Consider the following 23,427-nt stretch of genomic DNA (forward strand, 5'->3'; position numbering starts at 1 on the left):
GGAGGAATGGGAAGGAATGCCCCCCCTTCCCTTCCCTTCCCTTTTGCAATTTCCCAAAACTTGGAAAAATTCTGGGCAAGATTTTAGCATTTCTGTGTGCTTTTGTTTTTGATTGCAATACATTTTCAGATCTCTGTAAGGAAACGTTGCTCAAAATCCAAAAAACTGCTCTTATCCACAACAAGGAGATATTGTTCAGGCAAGTTTTTTTTTTTTTTTTTTTTAAAGGAACAATTGAGGAATTTTAAAAGCCACCTATAACTCTTAGGAGGGGTTGAGATGAGGGGGAAGAGGAGAAACTCACCTGCAGGAGGTTGGATGGGAGTTGCTGGAAGGAGAAAAAGACCCAATCAGGACCCTTCGTGGGCTGGAGGACTCAGCGGGACCCCTCCCCATTGATAGCCCATCATAGGTTGTGTGATCTTCACTTATAGCCCCTCCAAGAACAGAAGTTCCCATAAACATTCCTCAAGGGGCCCCTCTTGGCCACCTGCTAAGCTTGAGGAGAGGCCTCCCCTAGAGGGTCCCCTCCCCACAACCTCCCCTCCAGCCCCCCAGACTCACCTTTCTTGCTCTTCAGGTAGGAGAAGAGCCCCACAGCCAGGAAGGCCACTCCTATCACGGCCCCCATGATCCCCGTCCAGAGTTTGCTCCTGGCAGAGCTGGAGGAACGGGGCTCTGGAGAAGGAGAAGGAGCCTCACCTGAGCAGGAGGATCAGGCCCACCTTCCCCCAGGAGGCTCCATCCCAGCTCTCCCCATGGGGTGGGTTTCTCCCCCTTCTCAGGGCAGGATGGGAGTTCCCAGACCAGGAGGGGAGGGAGGGAGGGGCTTACCCCATTGGACGGTGATGGGGGCCTCCAGGCTGGCATGCTCCACCTTGCAAGTGTAGACATCCCCCCGTTGGGGCTGGGTCTCCAGCATCACCTGGAGCTGGTAGGTCCAGTCTCCGTTCTGGAGCTCCTCCCCAAAGGCCACGCCCTCCTCCTCCAGCCGCCCGTTCTTCAGCCACTGGACCTCGATCTCCACGGGGTAAAAGCCGGTCGCGGTGCAGAGGAGGATGGTGTTGGGGGAAGAGGGCTCCATCTTGGTGGGGGAGATGGAGACGGTGGGCTTGGCTGGAGGGAAGGAGGAGAAGGAGGCACATGAGAGACACAACAGGAAAGAAATGACGCAGAAGACGGGAAGGACAGACGCAGCACGAGTCGGATGATTCTTGGGATCTCGTTGAAAATGAAACCAGATTTTTAATTAGGTCTAATACCACAACATTTGTTTATTTGTTTGTTTAGTAAACTTAGTTATTTATTAAATTTATTTGCCAAAGTGGCCACAACTAACCCAAAGTCTTACAGACACTCTCCTAGCCGTGACGGCCACCTGCTCTCCGGGAGTCCAGGAGAATCTCCAGAATTGCCAACTGGGTCTCTGGGACAATGCAGCTCCACCCAGAAGGAAGTTGGTTAAAGTCTCCCATCTTGGGGCTCCCAACACCCAAAGCCCTTTGGCCTTTCCAGGGTTCAGCCGAAGCCCCTAATCCCCCACTCAGCCCCTCCCCCCACAGCCTCCAGGACCCTCGAGGGGGCAGCCTCAGCATCTCCTGGGTCCCCAGAGGTGGAGATGAAACCTTATCACATCAGCAGACGGAGGAGACCTCCAGCCCTGGTGACGGATGGCCTCACCCAGCGGCTTCATGCGGAGGTTATAGAGGAGAGGAGAGAGGACGGAGCCAAATGCCTCTGAGCAGCCCTGATGGTGATCAACCAAGGTTGCCAAGAGAAAGAAAGAATCAGCAAAAAATCAGAACAAAAAATCAGCAGAAGATTTCAGGGGGAAAAGTGCAAAATGTGATGTGGCTGCAAAACCCCCAATTTTAGGCAGCCTCAACAGAAAGAGGCATTTTGAAGGACAGGGCAAAGGAGCCCAATGGGGGGGGGCAGCCCTTTGCTCCCCATAACTGCCAGAATCCCCTGAAGGAAAAGTTTCTCCCCCATTGAAGATGAGAGACCCTGAATCCTCCCTTCAGAGCAGGAAGGACGGAAGAGGTTTTGGGGGATCTCATGATCTCTCTCGAGGATCCTTCCTGGGGGGGCTTTGGGGGGATTGAAAGGGAGACCCACCCCAGACCAGGCTCTGCCTGCACCCAGCCGGCCTCCTTCCCAGCCGCAGGAACCGGCCATTCCTGGGGAAGGAGGTGGGGAGGGGTCCCTCTGACTCCCTGAGGGAAGCTTCTGCCCTGGATGAGGGGGGCAGGGAGTGGGGAAGGGATCCAGAGGGGATCTTGGATCTGGATCTCCTCCTTCAGCAAATGCTCCAACTGGCACAACTCTTGGATGGATTAATGGGGGGGGGTTAGTCTGGATGAGCCCCCCAAGAGAGTTGACAATAGATCCATTCCAGCCCAGAGTCCTAAATGCTAACCATTTTTTTTTCTGTTGAGGGATTTTCTTATTAACAGTAAATTCTATAATGCTTAAGAAGAACCCATTTTTAAATGGTTATTTGTAATTTCAACCTGGGATCTGGTCAGGTTTCCACGTAGACAAATAGCAACATTTCAGGTGTGAGTTGTTTTCTTTTTTCAGGAAAATCCCATTTGCCTCTTGGGACATTAAAGGCCTTTGTGGAAATTGCTAAAAGAAGGCAGAGGCTTTACAAACTGAAAATGGCCTTTTTTTTTTCAACAGAAAATGCAAATTTTGGATGAGAAAAAGACTTTTAGCAAGAAAATGGAAGGATCAGATTTTAAAGCTGCAATTTGGTATTTTTCCATTTTTATTTTTATAGCCCATCCCAAACCTCATTATTTACAAGACTGCAGTGTGGAGATTTTGGGGTTCCTATTTGGCCAGATGGGAGTTGCTGGAGATTTTAATTGGATCAGAATTTTTTTTTCTTTTTAAATATCTACGGAGAGACACAACTTTCTCCCTCTGCCCATCCAGGAATTCCATTTAATAGACCTCTTGATTTAAAACAGCAGGAGTACAAAATACAGAATGCAAAATTAACACTAGCGGTGGCATACAAGGAAAATCAGTTGAAGATGTTCTACAGATGGCATCTGTCACCGACAAGACTGGCAAAGATACACCCAAACAATAGGGCAACATGTTGGAAATGTAAGAAATCTCAAGGAACATATTATCATCTATGGTGGACGTGCCTGGCAGCAAAAAAAAATTGGTCAAACATTAAGAAATGGATAGAACAAATAACAAAATAGCAAATAGAAAGGAAGCCAGAAACAGTCTTGTTAGGAATTTTTACAAAATACTCCAAAGAAATATAATATTTGATGCTACACATCTTAACAGCAGCACGAATAACATATGCAAAAAATTGGAAACAGGAAAAACTCCCAATGGAGGAAGAACTGATAGATAAGATCTTAGAATGCGCTGAGATTGACAGATTAAGAAAAGAAATTAAGGAAAAAGAAGAGAGAGATTATTATATATGGAATAAATGGTATATTTGGCTCAAGACTAACAATAAAGAACAATAAAGAACAATAAATATAATATAAACTTTGCGAGTTCATTTTCCTGATCCGAAATAAGGTTCCAGATAACCTTATGGCACTCATCAGATCCAAGAGAAATAAAATACGATTTTAGAGGTATCCAGTTTAAAAGAAGTCTTTCGACCGCTTTAAACAAACTTAACCAACGTGTTGGAACATGGCGCAAAACTTCATGGAATTCTGACTCGCAAAACTCAAAAAATGATTTCAACTCTTCTCGTTTCTTCGCAGAATTCGAAAATTCGGCAAAAACCTTCAGCACTACGTTTTCGATATCAAAAGATAACTGCTTTAATGCATTTTTTGCGCTGTTGTGTAAAATGTGATTATTGCAATGAGCAGCTACAATATTGTCATTTTCCAGCAATAATTTTTGGTAAACAGATTTGTTCACTCCATAATTGACCAATGCATTATCTGCTGAGTAAGCTGAAACATTATTTATTTCCAATTCGTTATCACTAAGAACTCGACACAGCTGATTTTTTATTGATGTAGAATCTTCGAAAGAATCCTCATAAAAGTCTAAAATTTTCACACACAGTCCTTCTTCACAAGTAAAATATTGTGCAACAATGGGATACATTTTGCGATTTCCCTTGTTTGATGCGTCAGTGGAGAGAGAAAATGGAATTCCAGTTTTAAGATTATTGAGAACCAACTCAATAGAAAAAGGATACAAAACCTCATTGACAATAGCTGATGATTTGGTTCTTCCACAAGACATCTTTTTTACAATTTCTGAATCATCAAAAATTTGCTTCATTAACTTAATACCGCAATCTTGAGCCAGGAAAGAAATATGGTGTTTGATCCCATGGTAAGTTTCAGCCATTTCAGCTACAGTCACTTTCTCACTGAAAGAGGAGTCTTTAACAATGAAAAACGAATTGATTCACTTGTTGCTGGAAGCTATTTTCTCCTTATTTAAATGATTTTCTGTGCTTGCATGCTGTGTGACAGCTTTTATACCATTATATTCAATTGTGAACGATTTCTGACACAATTTACAGTAGGCCGTCATATTTGTTCTGTCGGTTTCGTTGTTGGTAATCCATGCAAAAGTAGCTTCCCAGTCTTTGGTGTATTTGCACACTCCTCTCTTTCGTTTTAAAGAATTCGAAATCTCGCCGCTGTCACTCTCATCACTCGACGCCATTTTAGGTCAGTCGACACAAGCTACAATACATTTAAAAAATGTGAACTGTACATAATTTTATAATATATTTTTATTTTAATCTCATCATTAATTTTTTCGGAGAATCGAGCTCAATGGATATTCGATCTTTGTCTCATTCTAACTTATGAAAAAAAAAGACAAGACGCGATTCTCCTATCCTTATTCTCTTAGACTGTACAGCTTTAGATTACGTACCATTTCACCATAAAGCTTTTGAATAAAAAAAATGTCCACTATTTTGTGAAAAAAAATAGTGAACATAATGTGAAAAAAGCGGACTGTCCGCTCAAATAGTGGACACCTGGCAAGGGTACAGACTGAATATGTGGAGAGCAAAATCTCTGTCGGTTCCTCTAAAACATTCAATAATTTCCGGAAGGAGCAAATGCTCCAAGAGGCTTTTCTCTCTTAGGATCTGGAGGTTTTCCTCTTATGGAAGATCTTATTGGATTCTATGGTGAGACGTTATTTTTGGAGAATCTCTGGAGTCACAATGGGAACATTCAACTTAACCAGTTCTTAAGTTATGATGCTTTCAAGACTTCTCTGATTAGAATAAAGGAATATAATTTTTCTGTAAAGGCTGAATGGCAAAAAGGGCAGCTAAAATCCTTGATTTGCGCAATTGTTGGCCTCTGAAACCCTATCAGTCGATAGAAATAGATAATATTTTTATTAGACAAAGAAATAAAATGAGAAAAAGAAATGTAGGCAATTTTGAAGGAATCTGGAAGAGAGAAGGAAAGAATCTGAGGCTTCAGGGCTGAATGGAGGCCCAATTTCTTTCTTAGGACCCCAAATTCAGTTTTAAGGTTTGTTGGTGTTTTTGGACTCTCTCCTCCCAAATCAGGAGCCTCCCCAGGAAGGAAGACGGAAGCGATCAGGATTCAATTCATTGGGGTTTTTACATCTCAGTTTAAGGATTGAATCATGATTACAAATTCTAAGCTGCTTCCGTTACTCATTTGTTTCTTTATTGGATTGAAAAGCTGCAGGACTGGAAATGACTCTGAATGACGAAAGACGAAAAAAAAGCAGAAGATCCATAGAAAGGGGTCGACAGGTGGAAGAGATTCCATTCTTTTATTATTATTATTTCAGGTTAAAAAAAACTCACATTTTTTTATCCCAAAGTGCCCAAAAGCAGCATTTCTGGAGCAGAGGAAGAGAGGGAGGGGCTTCTGGGTGGGAAGAGGGAGGGAGACGGGAGGTTCCAGAATAGGATAGAAATGAATCAGGGATAGAGAGAAATATATATGTAGATACAGGGAGTCCTCGACTTAGGACCACAATTGAGCCCAAGATTTCTGTTGCTAAGTGAGACCTTTGTTCAATGAATGTTGCCCCATGTTACGACCTTTCTTGCCATAGTCATTAAGTGAATCACTGCAGTTGTTAAATGAGTAGCAGGGTTGTTAAGTGAATCCAGCTTCCCCACGGACTTTGCTTATCGGAAGGTCGCAAAAGGGGATCACGTGACTCCGGGACGCTGTGACCGTCACAAGTATGAGTCCGTTGCCAAGCACCTGGATTTTGACCACGTGACCCTGGGGAGGCTCCAACGGTCGTAAGTGTGAAAAAAAGTCATAAGTCTGTTTTTCACTGCTGTTGTAACTTTCAATGGTCACTAAATGAAATGTTGTTAAGTGGAGGACTGCCTGCATTGAGCAGGAGAGAGAGAGAGAGACCTTGCTGGATTCTCCAGGCCCCCCCCAAAAAAACTTATTTGGGTGGATTTTCTTGTTGGGAGGGGGAATGGATCGAAGGGATCCCAGATTCCAGGCAGGAGGAGAGTTTGGAGCCTGGGAAGAAGATTTTGTCCATCTGAGAGTGCAGAATAAATAAATAAATAAATGAGGAGCAAAACCTCCATCCGGGAGGATCGAAAGGAGTGAAAGGAAAGGAAAGGAAAGGAAAGGAAAGGAAAGGAAAGGGGGGTCCTAGCCTCCCCCTCCCTCCCTCCCCCCCCGACTCACCTCTCCGGCCAACCACCCGCTCCTCCGCCTTGGCCGCCTCGAAGTTCAACGCCCGGTAGTTGTGCCGGCAGATGGAATCCACTTCGGCCTTCCGGTAGTGCAGGAGCTGCTCATCCCTGTTCCAAGCGTCCACATCGGGCTTCCCCAACGGAGTGACGGCCACGAACTTCCCGAGGTCGCTGTCAAAGTAGTCGGTCTCCTGCCGGTCGTAGAACTCCCTGTAAAGGTATCTCACCCGCTGCGTCCCGTTGAGGAAGTAGCACTCGGCCTTCCTCTGGTGCAGGAAATGGGCTGCAGGGAGGAGGAGGGAAGGAAGGCCGTGAGGAGGGACTCCAGGGCCCATCGTTCCCAGCCACTGGGAGAGGAGGGGGGACCCACGTGGGAAGGGGGAGTTACGGGAGTCCTTCCTTTCAGGTCCTGGCGGAAGACGCCCCCTGGAGGAGGGAGCGGGAACTCTCTCAGTCCCAGAGAGGAAGGGAGGCTTCCTGGGGGGTCTGGAGGGGGGAGGGGAGGGAAGAGGGGGAGGGGTGGGAAAAGGCAGGCAGAAGCTCAACCGGTCCAGCGATCCCATTCAGTCTCTGCAGGGAAGGTTGGATCCAAAGGGGCAGGAAGGAGGGGGGGGGCTGGAGGGAAAGTAGCTTCCATCCCCCCCCACTCTCTCTTCCTTCCTGGGGAGGGGATCTGGGGAGGGGCCACAATGAGGACATCTAGACCGACTTTCCTGGGGTCTCACAGCCCTTCAGTCTTCACATTCCCTCCGTCTCTCCTCCCCTTTCTTCTTCCCCCCAATCTTCAGCCCAGCTCCCTCCCTTTGGGTGACCGTGGAGGATCACCCCCCTTTCCTCTCCCCCTCCCCCAAAAGACCCCCAAGAGCCTCTCAAAGGGAGGGTCTCCTGCCCCCTTCACAAAAGACCCCCAACATCCTCCACCCTCCCTTCCCCCTCCCCTCCAGGGGGATTATGTGGGTGGGGGGTGTTCTGTGTCTCCTGCCCAAATTCAGGGGCTCCCCAGAAGGGCCCGAAGCCCCCCTCTTGCCTGACCTTCACAGCCTCAAAGTTGAGATTGAGGAGAAAAAGTGAAGTTTGTGAAGAAGGAAAAAGACTTTTGCTCAAATGCCTCTTTTCCCTTCTGGGGATTCAGGGCTGAAAATGCCTCAGTTTCCCTCTTTCGCTTTTCCTCCCCGTCCTCTTTCCCTGCAGCCCCCTCCCACCCAGGCACAGGAGAGGCTGCCACCCCCACCTGGCTACATGGGGGAAGGGTTAGGATTAGGGTCCCTCTCCGTCCTCCTGGGGGGGGGCTGTGGGGAGGAAGGGGGAGGCGACCACGCAGAGATCGAGGCTGCTGGAGGCTTCCTTCCCCCTTCCCAGCCCCCTCCTCCCCCGCCCAGCCCCCTCCTTACCGGGGGTCTCCTCCCCCCCTTCGCTCCCGGGGATCCGGGCCAGCGCCCCCAGCAGCAGCATCAGGGGGAGCCCAGGAAAAGCCATGGAGGCTCCCCACAAGCGCCCCAAAGGGGGGAGAAAGACGCTCCCAGCCCCAGAGGAGGAATCGGAGGGTCTGGAGGGGGGGAGGAGTTTTCCTAGGACTTCGGAAGAGGGAGAGTCCAGAAAGAGCAGGAGGACCAATGGGAATCCTCCCTTCTGCAGCGTCATCGGTCTCCGGGCAGAGCCTCCCTTGACTTCGCCCGATGCAGGAGAGAGTTCTGCGCAGAGAGAGAAGCGGAGAAAGTGGGGGAGGGGGATCCCTTCAGTCTTGGGGGGCTGCAATCTGGGGGGTCTTTCATGCCAGCTCCGGAGGAGAATCTCCTCTTCCTTTTGTGCCCCCCCCCGCCCACTCCCCATGATTCTCCTCCAATCTCCCTTTCTCTGGGCGCCTGGACTGGAGGGGCGGACTAGATGCCCTTTGACCTGCAGGGCTCCCTCCCCCTCCCCCAATGACAGGGATCCTCCCCCCCCCTTCCCTCCTGCAGCCTCCCAGGACCTGGAGGAAGTTTTCGTGCTTTGTGTGTGTCTGTTTTGGTGTTTGAGGGCACCTCATGGAGGAGTTTTGCGTAAGGAAAATCTGGCTGAAATTTCAAGGCTTTCCTTCGTCTGGAGCAATGAGGCCAGGCAGGGTAGTTCAATTTGTTTAGAAAGAATTTTTTTAAAGGAAGAATTAATGGATTTTTAAAAACTGGGGGCGGGGGGAGAGGTTCAGGTGAGGGAGGAAGAGGAGAAACTCACCTGCAGGAGATCGGATAGGAGTTGCTGGAAGGAGAAAAAATAAATAAAATAAATAAATAATCTTTATTTATATTTCCCATTAAAAACAAAGGAAGAACAACACATCATATAAATAACAAACGAGACAACACAACAGCAGCAAACAAAACAAGAAAAGAAAAGAAAAAAAGCATATCTATAAGCAGGACCTTAATAACCTCGTATTCGGTTCTGTATATCTATATCATAATCCGAAGAAGACAGAACATCTTGCATATCTTTATAAAGCAATGAGGTCTATCCGACCTCACTTTTCTTGTATAGTATAAATTTCTCGATAGATATAATTCCTCATCTAATTTGGGTTATATTTTCCTCTTCTCTAGACACCTATAGAATTTTTCCCAAGATAAACATATTGGTGTCTTTTATTTTTTTAGTCAATTTATCTCCTTCCGCACAGTCTAAAATCTTCTTTATAATCGCTTCCTCGGATGGGATATTTTGATTTTTCCAAAGTTGAGCGTACGCCAATCTCGCCGCTGTGATGATGTGTAATGCAAGATACCATGAGTCTCTTCTGATATTTCCCGGTTTGGAGCCGAGCAGGCGTGTCTCTGGTCGCCATTCGATCTTTTGATTTAAAATCTCATTCAGCCATTTTTTTATTTCCCCCCAGAATTCTCCTGCTTTCGGGCACGTCCACCACGGATGGAAATAGGTGCCACGCTCACACCCACATTTCCAGCATTCCTCAGACCAACATTTTGGCTGGTCTATCGGGGGGAAGATGCCACCTGTATATCATCTTGTAGATGTTTTCTTTGTATGCCGTAGAGACTACGAATTTCATGTTCTCCCACCAGATCTCCTGCCATTTCTCTAAATGAATTGAGTCTCCAAAGTTTTTCCCCCAGGCGATCATTGTATCCTTAATTATCTCATCCCCTAAGCCTCCATTCTCCCTCAGGGCAGCTCCGGGACTCCCCTCCTCCTCCTCCTCCTCCGCCCCATGGCTGAGTCTGCAGGTGGGGCAGCCCCTTGGTCCTCTGCCCCATTGGAAGTGGCTGAAGGGGCCCTTCCCCCCCACAACCTCAGTATAGCTCTCTGGTCCTTTTCTCCCTCAGTTAGAGCCCATTGAAGAAAGGAGTCCTTGACTTATGACAGCTCATTTAGTGACCATTTGAAGTTACAATGGCACTGAAAAAAGTGACTCTTTGCCTAATATTCCTTCTTTTTAAAATATTTTTATTTGTGAAGAGACAGTAGAAGCGTATTTGTTCCCATCAGTGTGTTGTTCGTTTGTTGTAGCCTCTTTAAATATGTTCCAATTTCTGCCCCGGCCACAGTCTCCCTAGTTCTCTCCTGGGTCCTCTCTGATGAACCTTAAAGGCTTCTCTGCTGACCGGAGCCTCCCAGAGAGAGGATCGGAGGGGCCAGGAGGAGGAGGGGGAGGGGCGGCCTTCAAGGCTCCCTGGGGGTTGGAGGAGGCCCCGTCCAGGGTCTCCCCTCCCCTGGTGGCAAAGGCCCCGTATGGGGGGAAAGGAGGGGGGGCTGCTTTCAAGGCGGCCTCTGGTCTGCTGGGTTTCCCAGGAGCCTCTTTCCTCTTCCACCAGGCGCAGAACCTGCCTCCCAGGTGAGGCCAGGGGAGTCCAAGCCCCCCATGACTCTTGGGGGGAGCTTCCTCCGGGCCTCGGCTAAGTAACAGAAACTTCATCCGTTTCCTCTGGTTGGTTGGGAGGCTCCGAATATTCCCCCATCCCTCTTTTCCCCCCTTTTATCTCAACCCAAATGCATTGAAGGAGGTTTTCGTCTTTCTTCTGTTGGTTATTTCTTATAATTATTTTTCCTGTGGTAGCCCCAAGACCCCAGATGAGGAAGGGGAGGGGGAAATTCTGCCTCGGTGATGGAGGCCCCTGGAGTCCTGCAGAGTCAGTCTGGATGACCTCTGGAGGGGGCGAGGCTCAGTTGGAGGGCTGTCTAGGGGCATCTAGAGGTGATGGGGAGAAGGGAGGGGTCTTCCACTTAGGGCTGCCCCATTGAACTCCCCCCCTTTTTCCCACAGAGCAGGTCTTCCCCTCTGTGGCAATGTCTTCTGCACCAGGAACGGCTTCAGATGGATTCCTTGGAGGTCATCTAGTCCAACCTCCTGCTCAGGCCTACACCATTTATACCATCGAGCAGGAGACTCTCTACCATTGGAATCTGAGCCCCAAAGAGGGAGGGAGCCATTGGGTGCCAAAATGGGGCAGGACCCTCCAGTTGTGAAGGAGGGAAATGGCTGAAATGGCTGGGTGAATGTAGGGGAGTCTCGGGTGCCCCCCAATGGCTCCCCACAAATGCTCAGGGAGGACCGTGCCTGCTGCCCTTCTGCTCCTCCAAAGGGGGCTTGAGGGGAAGCAGAGCAAGGGGGCCTCTGAGCAGAAAGGGGGGTCCTGCCCCTTCGCCTCCCTGGATCTGCCCACCCTCCTTCTGAACCAGTTCTGGCTTCGGACCAAAAGCAGCCTGGATGGTGGATCCAGAGGCAGCGGAGGGAGGAGCCTCCTGTGGGGGCAGCAAAAAGGAAGAGGAGGAAGAGGAAGGAAGGAAGGATTCCAGGGTTTTCTTACATCTGAAGTTTATTCTTTCATAGCAAAGCGAAGGGAAGGGAAGTGAGTGGGAGGAAGAATAATGTAGATGAAGCTGCTGTGGGTTCAAAGCCTGGAGAGTTGAGGGGTCCAGAGTGACAGGTCCACCTAGCATCCCTGGGGACAGTCTAGATGGTCTCCACCCCTCCCTCACAAGAAAGAGCAGCCCTGAAAGGAAGCTGGTGTGTATATGTGTGTCTCAGCAGGAGAAGGTCCAGGCTGCCATTCTCCTCCTCCCCACAAACTGCCACCTTCAGCCTCCATTTCTCACAGGTTGCAAACAGGACAAAGAGTCATCAGCTGTTAAATAAAAAATAATCCTTTTGCATCGGAGAGCAGGATTAATTCATGAGTGCTGTAGAAAAAGAGATGGGGAAGAAAATCAGAATATAAAGAGACACTTTTCCTGTAACTAATATATTCTTCTACCCTTTCATCCCCCACCCCCAAGGCAGACCCACACTGCAGGGGGGTGATTGACAGGCAGGGACACATAGAGAGAGAATCCGCCCATTTCAGGGAGGAAAAGGCTGGGATGCTTCATATGAAGAGAGAAGACGGGGCTACGATGGGGGTGGCAGCAAAGGGGGGAGCCTGGGCTCACTTGGCCAGAAATTGTGGGAATCCTCAGAAGGAGAAGGGGGGTCAGGAAGAAGAGCCTGTCCAGGTTCCAACTAATGAACCCAAATGAGTCTGCATGGGGTGCCAAGAAGGATCCTCTCGGACCGGAGGGTGGGGTGCAGTTCAGGGAGAAGTTTTGGAGGGAGTTCATTAAGTTGATAGGTTCATCTCAAGGACTCAGCTCCACCTCCCACCCGAGGACGAACGGAGGTATAGAACGAGCGAACGCAATGATAGAACAATACCTGAGATGCTATGATAATTATCAGCAATTTAGCTGGGCAGATCTCCTGCCATTTGCTGAAGTGGCCTACAATACCGCAGTGCATAGTAGGGGTGAAATGTAAAATTTGTTACTACCGGTTTTGTGGGCGTGGCTTGGTGGGGGGGTGTAATGTGACTGGGTGGGCGTGGCCTAACAGAATGGGTGGGTTGCTTACAAAATATGTGGGGGAATTTAAACCTGGGGTGCTCCCTCCCCAAGGGAGGAATGTGAAGGAATGGCCCCCTCCTTCCCTTCCCTTCCCTTCCTTCCCCTTTGGCAATTTCCCAAAACGTGGAAAAATTCTGGGCAAGATTTTAGCATTTTGTGTGCTTTTGTTTTTGATTGCAATACTTTTTAAGATCTCTGTAAAGAAACGTTGCCCAAAATCCAAAAAACTGCTCTATCCACAACAAGGAGCTATTGTTCAGGCAAGTTTTTTTTAAAAAAAAGGAACAATTAAGGAATTTTAAAGGCCACCTAAAACTCTAACGAAAGATTGAGATGAGGGGGAAAAGGAGAAACTCACCTGCAGGAGGTTGGATGGGAATTGCTGGAAGGAGAAAAAGACCCAATCAGGACCCTTCATGGGCTGGAGGACTCAGCGCGACCCCCTCCCCATTGATAGCCCATAATAGGTTGTGTGATCTTCACTTATAGCCCCTCAAACAAGAGAAGCTGCCATAAATATTCCTCAAGGGGCCCCTCTTGGCCACCTGCTAAGCTTGAGGAGAGGCCTCCCCTAGAGGGTCCCCTCCCCACCACCTCCCCTCCAGCCCCCCAGACTCACCTTTCTTGCTCTTCAGGTAGGAGAAGAGCCCCACAGCCAGGAAGGCCACTCCTATCACGGCCCCCATGATCCCCGTCCAGAGTTTGCTCCTGGCAGAGCTGGAGGAACGGGGCTCTGGGGAAGGAGAAGGAGCCTCACCTGAGCAGGAGGATCAGGCCCACCTTCCCCTAGGAGGGTCCATTCCGGCTCCCCCCACATGGAGGGTTTCTCTCCCTTCTCAGGGCAGGATGGGGTCCCCAGACCAGGAGGGGAGGGAGGGGAGGGGAGGGGCTTACCCCACTGGACGGTGATGGGGGCCTCCAGGCTGGCATGCCCCACCTTGCAAGTGTAGACATCCCCCCGTTGGGGCTGGGTCTCCAGCATCACCTGGAGCTGGTAGGTCCAGTCTCCGTTCTGGAGCTCCTCCCCAAAGGCCACGCCCTCCTCCTCCGGCCGCCCGTTCTTCAGCCACTGGACCTCGATCTCCACGGGGTAAAAGCCAGTCGCGGTGCAGAGGAGGATGGTGTTGGGGGAAGAGGGCTCCATCTTGGTGGGGGAGATGGTGATGGTGGGCTTGGCTGGAGGGAAGGAGGAGAAGGAGCCACATGAGAGACACAACAGGAAAGAAACGATGCAGAAGACGGGAAGGAGAGATGCAGCATGAGTCAGCCCCTCCCCCCACAGCCTCCAGGACCCTCGAGGGGGCAGCCTCAGCATCTCCTGGGTCCCCAGAGGTGGAGATGAAACCTTATCACATCAGCAGACGGAGGAGACCTCCAGCCCTGGTGACGGATGGCCTCACCCAGCGGCTTCATGCGGAGGTTATAGAGGAGAGGAGAGAGGACGGAGCCAAATGCCTCTGAGCAGCCCTGAAGGTGATCAAGCAAGCTAAGCAAAGAAAGAAAGAGAAAGAGAAAGAGAAAGAGAAGATATTTGTCCCATTTTTCTTTGGTGTTTCAATCACTTTTCAAAAAGTTTTATTTGGAGAGAGAAAATTTCTCCTTCCACTTTCCCTTTTCTCCCTTTAGGAGCCACAAGATGCAGAAATAAACAAAAAAAAATCAGCAGAAGATTTCAGGGGAAAAAGTGCAAAATGTGATGTGGCTGCAAAACCCCCCAATTTTAGGCAGCCTCAAGAGAAAGAGGCATTTTGAAGGACAGAGCAAAGGAGGCCAATGGGGGGGGGCAGCCCTTTGCTCCCCATAACTGCCAGAATCCCCTGAAGGAAAAGTTTCTCCCCCATTGAAGATGAGAGACCCTGGATCCCCCCTTCAGAGCAGGAAGGGCAGAAGAGGTTTTGGGGGATCTCTTGATCTCTCCCAAGGATCCTTCCTGGGGGGGCTTTGGGGGGATTCAGAGGGAGACCCACCCCAGACCAGGCTCTGCCTGCACCCAGCCGGCCTCCTTCCCAGCCGCAGGAACCGGCCATTCCTGGGGGAGGAGGTGGGGAGGGGTCCCTCTGACTCCCAGAGGGAAGCTTCTGCCCTGGATGAGGGGGGCAGGGAGTGGGGAAGGGATCCAGAGGGGATCTGGGATCTTGATCTCCTCCTTCAGCAAATGCTCCAACTGGCACAACTCTTGGATGGATTAATGGGGGGGGGGTTAGTCTGGATGAGCCCCCCAAGAGAGTTGACCATAGATCCATTCCAGCCCAGAGTCCTTTGCTAACCATTTTTTTTTCTCTTGAGGGATTTTCTTATTAACAGTAAATTCTATGATGCTTAAGAAGAACCCATTTTTAAATGGTTCTTTGTAATTCCAACCTGGGATCTGGTCAGGTTTCCATGCAGACAAATAGCAACATTTCAGGTGTGAGTTGTTTTTATTTTCCAGGAAAATCCCATTTGCCTCTTGGGACATTAAAGGCCTTTGTGGAATTGCTAAAAGAAGGCAGAGGCTTTACAAACTGAAAATGGCCTTTTTTAAAAAAAAACAGGAAATGCAAATTTTGGATGAGAAAAAAAGTCTTTTAGCAAGAAAATGGAAGGATCAGATTTTAAAGCTGCAATTTGGTATTTTTATATTTTTATTTTTATAGCCCATCCCAAACCTCCTTATTTACAAGACTGCAGTGTGAAGATTTTGGGGTGCCAATTTGGCCAGATGGGAGTTGCTGGAGATTTTAATTGGATCGGAAAAAGGTTTTATTTTTTTCCTTTTAAATACCTACCGAGAGACACAACTTTCTCCCTCCGCCCTTCCAGGAATCCATTTTAATAGACAAATCGAGACCTCTTGATTTAAAACAGCAGGAGGACAAAGTAGATTTAAGCTGCCCCACATCATGAAAATTCCCCCAAAGAGACTCAAGAAACATCCTGTGATTTCAGGCCTCCTAAACGAGCCTGACCAACAATTGGCTTTAAATACACGGAATTTAATGAATATTCCTGTTCTTTTAATAAATGGAGAATTATTGGACTCTTGTCTGAAGTATTTTCATGGAAGTAAAAATGATACTTTTGATGAAGAAGAAATTATATGAATCACAATGAAATTCAGGATCACCGTTTTGAATTTATAATAAAAATGCATTCTATTTATGTGGATGAAGCTTGTGAGGAGCTAAAGGTTTTTCACAAACTATCCAGACAGAGATTTTGGTCCTGTCCCTGAACCAGAGGAAGGAAGGAAGGAAGGAGGGGAGGGAGGAAAAGAGGAGGGGAGCATGGGCTTTGGAGTCTTTGGGCAGTTGATTTTAGGGTTGGTTTTAAAATTTTGATACTGATTTTAAATTGACAAGTTTTAAATTATGGGCCAAATTTATTAATTATTTTAAATCTATTTTTAATTGTAATGTTATGTATAAATGTTTTTATTTTGGCTGTTCACCGCCTTGAGTCCGAAAGGAGAAGGGCGGTATAGAAGTTTGAATAATAAATAAATAAATAAATAAATGAAGCTCCTTTCCCTGAAGGGAAAATCCCCCCAGAGACCCCCAAAAGGAGGGAGGAGGGAGGGAGGCCCTGAGAGGCCCACAAAAGAGACACACTCACAACACCAACACAATTGGCACTTGGGGCACTTTCGGAGGTTATCAAAAATCACTAGATAAATGAATAAAAGTGGTGAAATCTCTATGTGAAATATTATTGGAATGAGAATTATTTCAACTACTGTGCCAGATGACAAGAATGTTGTGCTGTTTGTAGGGGAAAAATAAACTTTAAATATCATCCAGAAACAAATTATATAGCTGAATATTATTATCTCCATGAAAATATCCTCTTTGGTAGTAAAAACATTTCCAAATGCATCTTATGTGGCAGCTGAAAATCCTCCCAGGTTTCGCAGGGAAGAATTTAGGAGTGAAAGTGAGTTTTGCCTCCAGACTGAATCTGTGGAGAGCAAAATCTCTGTCGGTTCCCCTAAAATATTGAATAGGAGCAAATGCTCCAAGAGGCTTTTCTCTCTTAGGATCTGGAGGTTTTCCTCTTATGGAAGAAAGATCTCATTGGATTCTATGGTGAGACGTTAATTTTGGAGAATCTCTGGAGTTACAATGGGAACATTAAACTTAACCAGTTCTTAAGTAATGATGGCCAGGGGGGCTTTTTATCAGGTTCGCCTGATCCTCCAGTTGCGGCCCTTTTTGGACAGGGACGCCTTGCGCACGGTCACTCTCGCCCTTGTCACCTCCCGGCTGGACTACTGTAATGCTCTCTATGTAGGGCTCCCCTTGAAGAGCACTCGGAGGCTCCAACTGGTCCAGAATGCGGCCGTGCGGGTGGTTATGGGTGCAACTCATTGTGCCCACGTGACGCCTCCTCCTGCGCGAGCTGCACTGGCTCCCAGTGGTCTTCCGGGTGCGATTCAAGGTGGTGGTTACCACCTTGGCATAGGACCCGGGTACCCTCAAGACCGTCTTCTGCCACCGATAGCCTCCCACCGGCCAGTCCGCTCCCACAGAGAGGGTCTCCTCAGGGTGCCATCGGCCAAGTTATGTCGGCTGGCGACACCCAGGGGGAGGGCCTTCTCTGTGGGAGCCCCAGCCCTGTGGAATGAACTGCCCCCGGAAGTGCGTAAGATCTCCGACCTCCGTGAATTTCGCTGTGCCCTCAAGACCCTGCTGCTCTGCCAGGCAGGGCTATCAATGTAATGATTTTAAATTAGGTGTTTAAAATTTGGGGGGTTTTAAATTTGAGCCGAAACTATTTAATAATTTTAATTATTTTTAAGTGATGTCTGTCTTTGTGCTTTTAATAGGCTGTACACCGCCTTGAGTCCTCCGGGAGAAGGGCGGTATAGAAATAAAATTATTATTATTGTTATTGTTATTGTTATTATTTTTCTGTAAAGGCGGAATGGCAACAAGGGCAGCTAAAATCCTTGATTTGCGCAATGCTTTTGGCCTCTGAAACCCCATCAGTGGATAGAAATATAGAAGATTTTTACTAGGCAAAGAAATAGAATGTAGAAAAAGAAATGTAGGCAACATTGAAGGAATCTGGAAGGGAGAAGGAAAGAATCTGAGGCTTCAGGGCTGAATGGAGGCCCAATTTCTTTCTTATGACCCCAAATTCCGTTTTAAGCTTTGTGGGTGTTTTTGGATTCTCCCCCCCAAATCAGGAGCCTCCCCAGGAAGGAAGACGGAAGCGATCAGGATTCCTGTTATTGGGGGTTTTACATCTCGGTTTAAGCATTGAATCGTGATCACAAATTCTTGCCTGCTTCCGTTAATCATTGAGGCGTTTGTTCAATGAATGTTGCCCCATGTTACGACCTTTCTTGCCACAGTCATTAAGTGAATCACTGCAGTTGTTAAATGAGTAACAGGGTTGTTAAGTGAAGCCTGGCTTCCCCGTGGACTTTGCTTGTGGGAAGGTCGCTAAAAGATCATGTGACTCTGGGATGCTGTGACCGTCACAAGTACGAGTCCGTTGCCAAGCACCTGGATTTGGATCACGTGACCCTGGGGAGGCTGCAAGGGTCTTAAGTGTCAGAAACAGAAGTCATTTTTTTTCTCTCTGCCGTTTTAACTTTCAACGGTCACTAAAGAAACTGTTGTAAGTGGAGGACTGCCTGCATTGAGCAGGAGAGAGAGAGAGAGAGTGAGATCTGGCTGGATTCCCCTCCCCCCCAAAAAAAACAGATTAGGGTGGATTTTCTTGGCGGGGGGGAATGGATCCAAGGGATCCCAGAGAGGAGGAGAGTCTGGACCCTGGGAAGAAAAGGAGGATTTTGTCAATCTGAGAGTGCAGAATAAATAAATAAATAAATGAGGAGTAAAATCTCCATCTGGGAGGATCCCAAGAAATGAAAGGAAAGGAAAAGAAAGGGGGGTCCTGGCCTCCCCCTCCCAGGGAAGAGCCCCCCCTCCCTCCCTCCCTCCCCAGACTCACTTCTCCGGCCAATCGCCCGCTCCTCCCTCTTGGCTGCCTCGAAGCTCTCCACCTGGTAGTTGTGCAGGCAGGAGTAATCCACTGCGGCCTTCAGGTACTGCAGATACTGCTCATCCCTGTTCCAATAGTCCGCACTCGCCTTCCCAAACTCCGTGACGGCCACGAACTTCCCGAGGTCGCTGTCGAAGCGGGCGATCTCCTGCCGGTCGTAGATGTACCTGTACAGGAACCTCACCCGCTGCGTCCCGTTGAGGAAGCGGCACTCGGTCTTATACTGGGCCAGGAAATGGGCTGCGAAGGGGAGGAGGAGGGGAAGGAGGAAGGCGGTCAGGAGGGACTCCAGGGCCCATCACTCCCAGCCACTAGTAGAAGAGGAGGGGGCAGGGCAGGGGACCTTCCGAGAGAGACTGGGGGAAGACGCCCCCTGGAGGAGGGAACGGGAACTCTCTCAGTCCCAGAGAGAAAGGGAGGCTTCCTGGGGGGGTCTGGAGGGGGGGGGAAGAAAGTGGGAGGGAGGAGAGGGACCTCCTCCAGCCTCCCAGGGTGGAAAAAAGGAAGGCAGAAGCTCAACTGGTCAGGCAGATCTCCTCTCTGCAGGAAACGTTGGATCTCAAGGGGCAGGAAGGATGGGGGGAGGGCTGGAGGGAAAGTAATGTCCATACCCCTCCACTCTCTCTTCCTTTGGGAGGGGATCTGGGGAGGGGCCACAATGAGGACATCTGGACGGACTCTCCCTGGGTCCCCCCCCAATTTCCTTCTTCCCCCGAATCTTCAACTCAATTCCCTCCCTTTGGAGGATTCTCTGGGATCACCCCTGTTTCCCCTCCCCCTCCCCAAAAAGACCCCCTGCCACCCCCGCACCTGAAAGGGAGGGTCTCCAGCCCCCTTCACAAAGGGGACCCCCAATCTCCTTCTCCCTCAGTACTCCCCCCTCCCTCCAGGTCCCGATAGAGCAGTGGGAGATTATGGGGGCTGGAGGGTTCTTGGCCTCCTCCCCAAATTCAGAGGCTCCCCATGAAGGGCCGTAAACCCCCCTCTTGCCTGACCTTCACAGCCTCCAATCTGAGATTGAGGAGAAAAAGTGAAGTTTCTGAAGAAGGAAAAAGACTTTTGCTCAAATGCCTCTTTTCCCTTCTGGGGATTACGGGCTGAAAATGCCTCAGTTTCCCTCTTTCGCTTTCGCTTTTCCTCCCCTTCCTCTTTCCATGCAGCCCCCTCCCACCCAGACGCTGGGGGGGGCGAGAGAGGGGCCCGGCTGAGACCCCCACCTTGGCTACAATCGGGGAAGGGGGGAGGGGTCCTCCTGGGGGAGATGTGGGGAGGAAGGGGGAGGAGACCACGCAGAGATGGAGGCCGGTGGAGGCTCCGGGGACCCATCGGCTTCCTTCCCCCTTCCCAGCCCCCTCCTCCCCCGCCCAGCCCCCTCCTTACCGGGGGTCTCCTCCCCCCCTTCGCTCCCGGGGATCCGGGCCAGCGCCCCCAGCAGCAGCATCAGGGGGAGCCCAGCCAAAGCCATGGAGGCTCCCCACAAGCGCCCCAAAGGGGGGAGAAAGACGCTCCCAGCCCCAGAGGAGGAATCGGAGGGTCTGGAGGGGGGGAGGAGGTTTCCTCGGACTTCGGAAGAGGGAGAGTCCAGAAAGAGCAGGAGGACCAATGGGAATCCTCCCTTCTGCAGCGTCATCGGTCTCCGGGCAGAGCCTCCCTTGACTTCGCCCGATGCAGGAGAGAGTTCAGCGCAGAGAGAGAAGCGGCTCCGGAGGGGAGCGTGGACTTCCTTTTCCCACCCACCCACCCAGGATTCTCCTACAATCCCCATTTATGCGCCTGGAGGGTTGGACTAGATGCCCTCTGAGTTCCCAGAGTGCCCAGAAGGAGCCTAAGGTGGAGCTGCGGAGAGTCCAGGAGGGCAAAGTGGATCCAGAGCTCGAGGGTCCTTCGGGGCTCAGAAGGGGAGGAGGGACCCCCAGCAGCTGCGCTGGATGACAAGGGGGGAGGGGCAGCCCCACAGCCAGCCAGGACTTGGGGGTCACACGCTCCCCCCAATCCGAAGGGAAGCCAGGAAAAGCCTCAGCTGACAGTCCACGCAGGATCTGCAGGAATCCCTCCTAATCCAGCCGGATCCTCTCCCCAGCCCCCCCCCCTTCACGGGGGATTCTCCGTAGGGATCTCTCGGCTTCACAAGAGAAAAGGGCGATTTCCTTCCATGAAACACGCGTCTCCCCTGCACCTCCTTCCGATTCCCCAACCCCAAATGGGTAGGAATCTCCCTCTTTCTTTCTTTCTTTCTTTCTTTCTTTCTTTCTTTCTTTCTTTCTTTCTTTCTTTCTTTCTTTCTTTCTTTTCCTTCCTTCCTTCCTTCCTTCCTTCCTTCCTTCCTTCCTTCCTTCCTTCCTTCCTTCCTTCCTTCCTTCTTTCCTTCCTTCCTTCCTTTTTTTCTGTGGGTCGGGATCCCCCTTTTCCTTGCAAAGCAGCCCCGGATGAAGATCCCAGAATGAAGTTCGGCCGTTTCTCCTCCGCTTCCCGCTCCTTTCCTCGGAGAACGTCCACATCTTCGCCATAATGCAGAACAATCTCTACTTTCAGCAGAAAAATATATAGAAAGTGACATTTTGGAAGAATTTTTTCCATCTGATTGTGCAGCTCTAGAGTGGAATCGTGATGAGATTTGGGTATTTTGACCATGGAACAGGAAGGCCCCTAAAACAAAAGGCTCCTTTTTATGATGCTCCATGAAGATTATAAGGGCATAAAAGAGAAAATAAAAGTCTTAGGGAAATGGGGAAGGGAAAGGAAGGCGAAGGAGAAGTGGGGGATAAAGGACAAAAGGAAAAAAGAGAGGAAAAAAACTTCTTCCCACCACAATAAAATAGAAAGTGAAATTGGAGCCTCGGTTTTTATTTCCTTTCTAAGTAAATATTAACCATTTCTATACCAACAATTTAACTTAATCCATAAATCCCAAAAGTCCAGATTTCACTTTTTTTTCCCCTGCCTCAACACAAAGTCCAGAAGTGGCTTCCAGGTAGAAAAACATTATTTCTGTTCTTTCCTCTGGTCAAAAAGTTTATTTCTCCATCTCTGCCCACTTTTTCATTCCATCACTTCGTCCCTCCTGGGGATGGAGGTTTCTCTCCATTTTTGCCTATGAGGAATTCTTGCTGCAGTCAGCAGGTCCAGTAATAAAGTCATAAATTCATATTTCAAGTTCCTTGTCCAGGAATCCCGAGAGGAAAACTTCTGGTTGTCAATAAGTGCTGTGGGGTTTTCTGACCCACCGCATAGAGGTCGGCTTCAGTTCCAGAAGGGCTGCTGGTGAGCTGGGGGGGGAGAGAATCGGGGGGGGGGAGAATCATCCCCCTGAAGGACCGGAGGAGGGGAGCCCATCGGGGGTTCAGCCCAGCGCCAGGAGGGTCCCCAGCAGCTTCCCCTTTTAAGGACAGTCCCAGGGTTTCTCCCCCTTCCCCCTATGCAGGAGGGGCTGGGGGGGCCGAAGGCTTCGGGTGGGGGGAGGGCCGAGGGGGAGAGGGAGACTCAAAGGCTGAAGGGGGCCTTAGAGATCTTCTAGTCCAGCCCCCCCTGGCCGAGGCAGGAGCCCTTATCTCACCCCGGACAAATGGCTCTCCGACTTCTTGGAGAGGGATGGAGCCCCCCTCCCCCCCCCGATTCATTGGTTCTCAGGTGATGCCTCCCCATCTCCTCCCCTGGGACTTCCAAGGGGGGGGTCTGAGTTCAGCCATGAGGCTGCCAAGGGGGGCTCCAGGGAGAAGAGGGAAATTGTCCCTAATTGACTTAATTAGGGGGTTAATCAAAGGGGAGGCCTCCCTCCCTCCCTCCCTCCCTCCCTCCCTCCAGAGGTTTCCTATTGAGCAGGAGGAAGATGGGGCGGCCATGGGGGAGGCAGCAAAGGGGGGAGCCAGAAATGTCAGAAGGAAAAGGGGGGAGGGGACAGGAAGGGCAATTTAGAGCCTGCAGTGCTCCCTCCCCCTCCCCCAAAGACAGGGATCCTCCCCTCCTTCCCTCCTGCAGCCTCCCAGAACCTGGAGGAAGTTTTCGTGCTTTGGGTGTGTCTCTTTTGGTGTTTGAGGGCACCTCATTCTTTTTTTTTTTTTTTAATTTGATTTATATGCCGCCCTTCTCCGAAGACTCAGGGCGGCTTACAATGTGCTCAGCAATAGCCTTCATCCTTTTGTATATTTTATACAAAGTCAGCTTATTGCCCCCACAAACTGGGTCCTCATTTCACCTACCTTAGAAAGGATGGAAGGCTGAGTCAACCTTGAGCCTTGGAGAGATTCGAACCAGCAGTAAATTGCAGGCAGCTGGTCTTAAGCAGCTTAATAACAGGGTGCCTTAAACCCCTGTACTACCAAGGCTCTGGAGTTTTGCATAAGGAAAATCTGAAATTTCAAGGCTTTCCTTCATCTGGAGCACGGAGGCCCTGCAGGGAGAGTTTGAGGTGGTTCGATTTGTTCAGAAACGATTTTTTTTAAAGAAAATGGAAGAATTAAAGGGTTTTTAGAAACTGGGGGGGAGGGGTTCAGGTGAGGGAGGAAGAGGAGAAACTCACCTGCAGGAGGTCGGATGGTACAGGAGATGAGAAACTCCAAAAATAAGACAGTGTGTAGGTATATAGGTTAGAAATACATATTTCAATTTTGCTCAGCAGGGGTTGGACTGGATGACCTCCAAGGTCCCTCCCAACTCTGTTATTCTGGATCCCGTGTGTTGCATTTCCAGGTGTCAGAAAAATCCCCAAATACATTTCTCCACCCTGACCTCGACCTACCTAGGCAGGGTGGATCTCCCAGGGGTCAGACTTCCTGGCCCAACAAGACCTTCCTCCACCAGAGGACCCCCTTCCTCTCCAGCCCCACAGACTCCCCTTTCCTGCCCTTCAGGGTGAGGGTCAGGCATGGACCAAATCCCCC

The 23,427-nt window shown here is 49.6% G+C and overlaps 1 protein-coding gene across 1 annotated transcript; it reads right to left on the bottom strand.

The window, feature by feature from the left end:
- Nucleotides 1-493: 493 nt before the first annotated feature.
- Nucleotides 494-23,413, bottom strand: LOC148116142 (SLA class II histocompatibility antigen, DQ haplotype C beta chain-like). The gene is made up of 7 exons (XM_087885402.1): nt 23,335-23,413; nt 18,500-18,790; nt 13,461-13,735; nt 6,681-6,954; nt 5,643-5,713; nt 835-1,135; nt 494-678 (listed from the first exon to the last, which is right to left on the bottom strand). The coding sequence occupies exons 1-7, from the start codon at nt 23,411-23,413 to the stop codon at nt 494-496; spliced, it is 1,476 nt and encodes a 491-aa protein (XP_087741528.1).
- Nucleotides 23,414-23,427: the final 14 nt, after the last annotated feature.

This window comes from Pantherophis guttatus, chromosome 2, assembly GCF_059756535.1.
Source record: "Pantherophis guttatus breed Tessera chromosome 2, ASM5975653v1, whole genome shotgun sequence".
NCBI lineage: Eukaryota > Metazoa > Chordata > Lepidosauria > Squamata > Colubridae > Pantherophis > Pantherophis guttatus.

Excerpts from the sequence above, each read along its gene's own strand:
- LOC148116142 (XM_087885402.1), bottom strand. The coding sequence starts at position 23,413 with ATGCCTGACCCTCACCCTGAAGGGCAGGAAAGGGGAGTCTGTGGGGCT. Across the intron at positions 18,791-23,334 it reads GGGTCCTCTGGTGGAGGAAG|CCCATTTCCTGGCCCAGTAT; the intron begins GTCTTGTTGGGC and ends TCCCCTTCGCAG. Across the intron at positions 13,736-18,499 it reads GCGGGCGATTGGCCGGAGAA|CCAAGCCCACCATCACCATC; the intron begins GTGAGTCTGGGG and ends CCTTCCCTCCAG.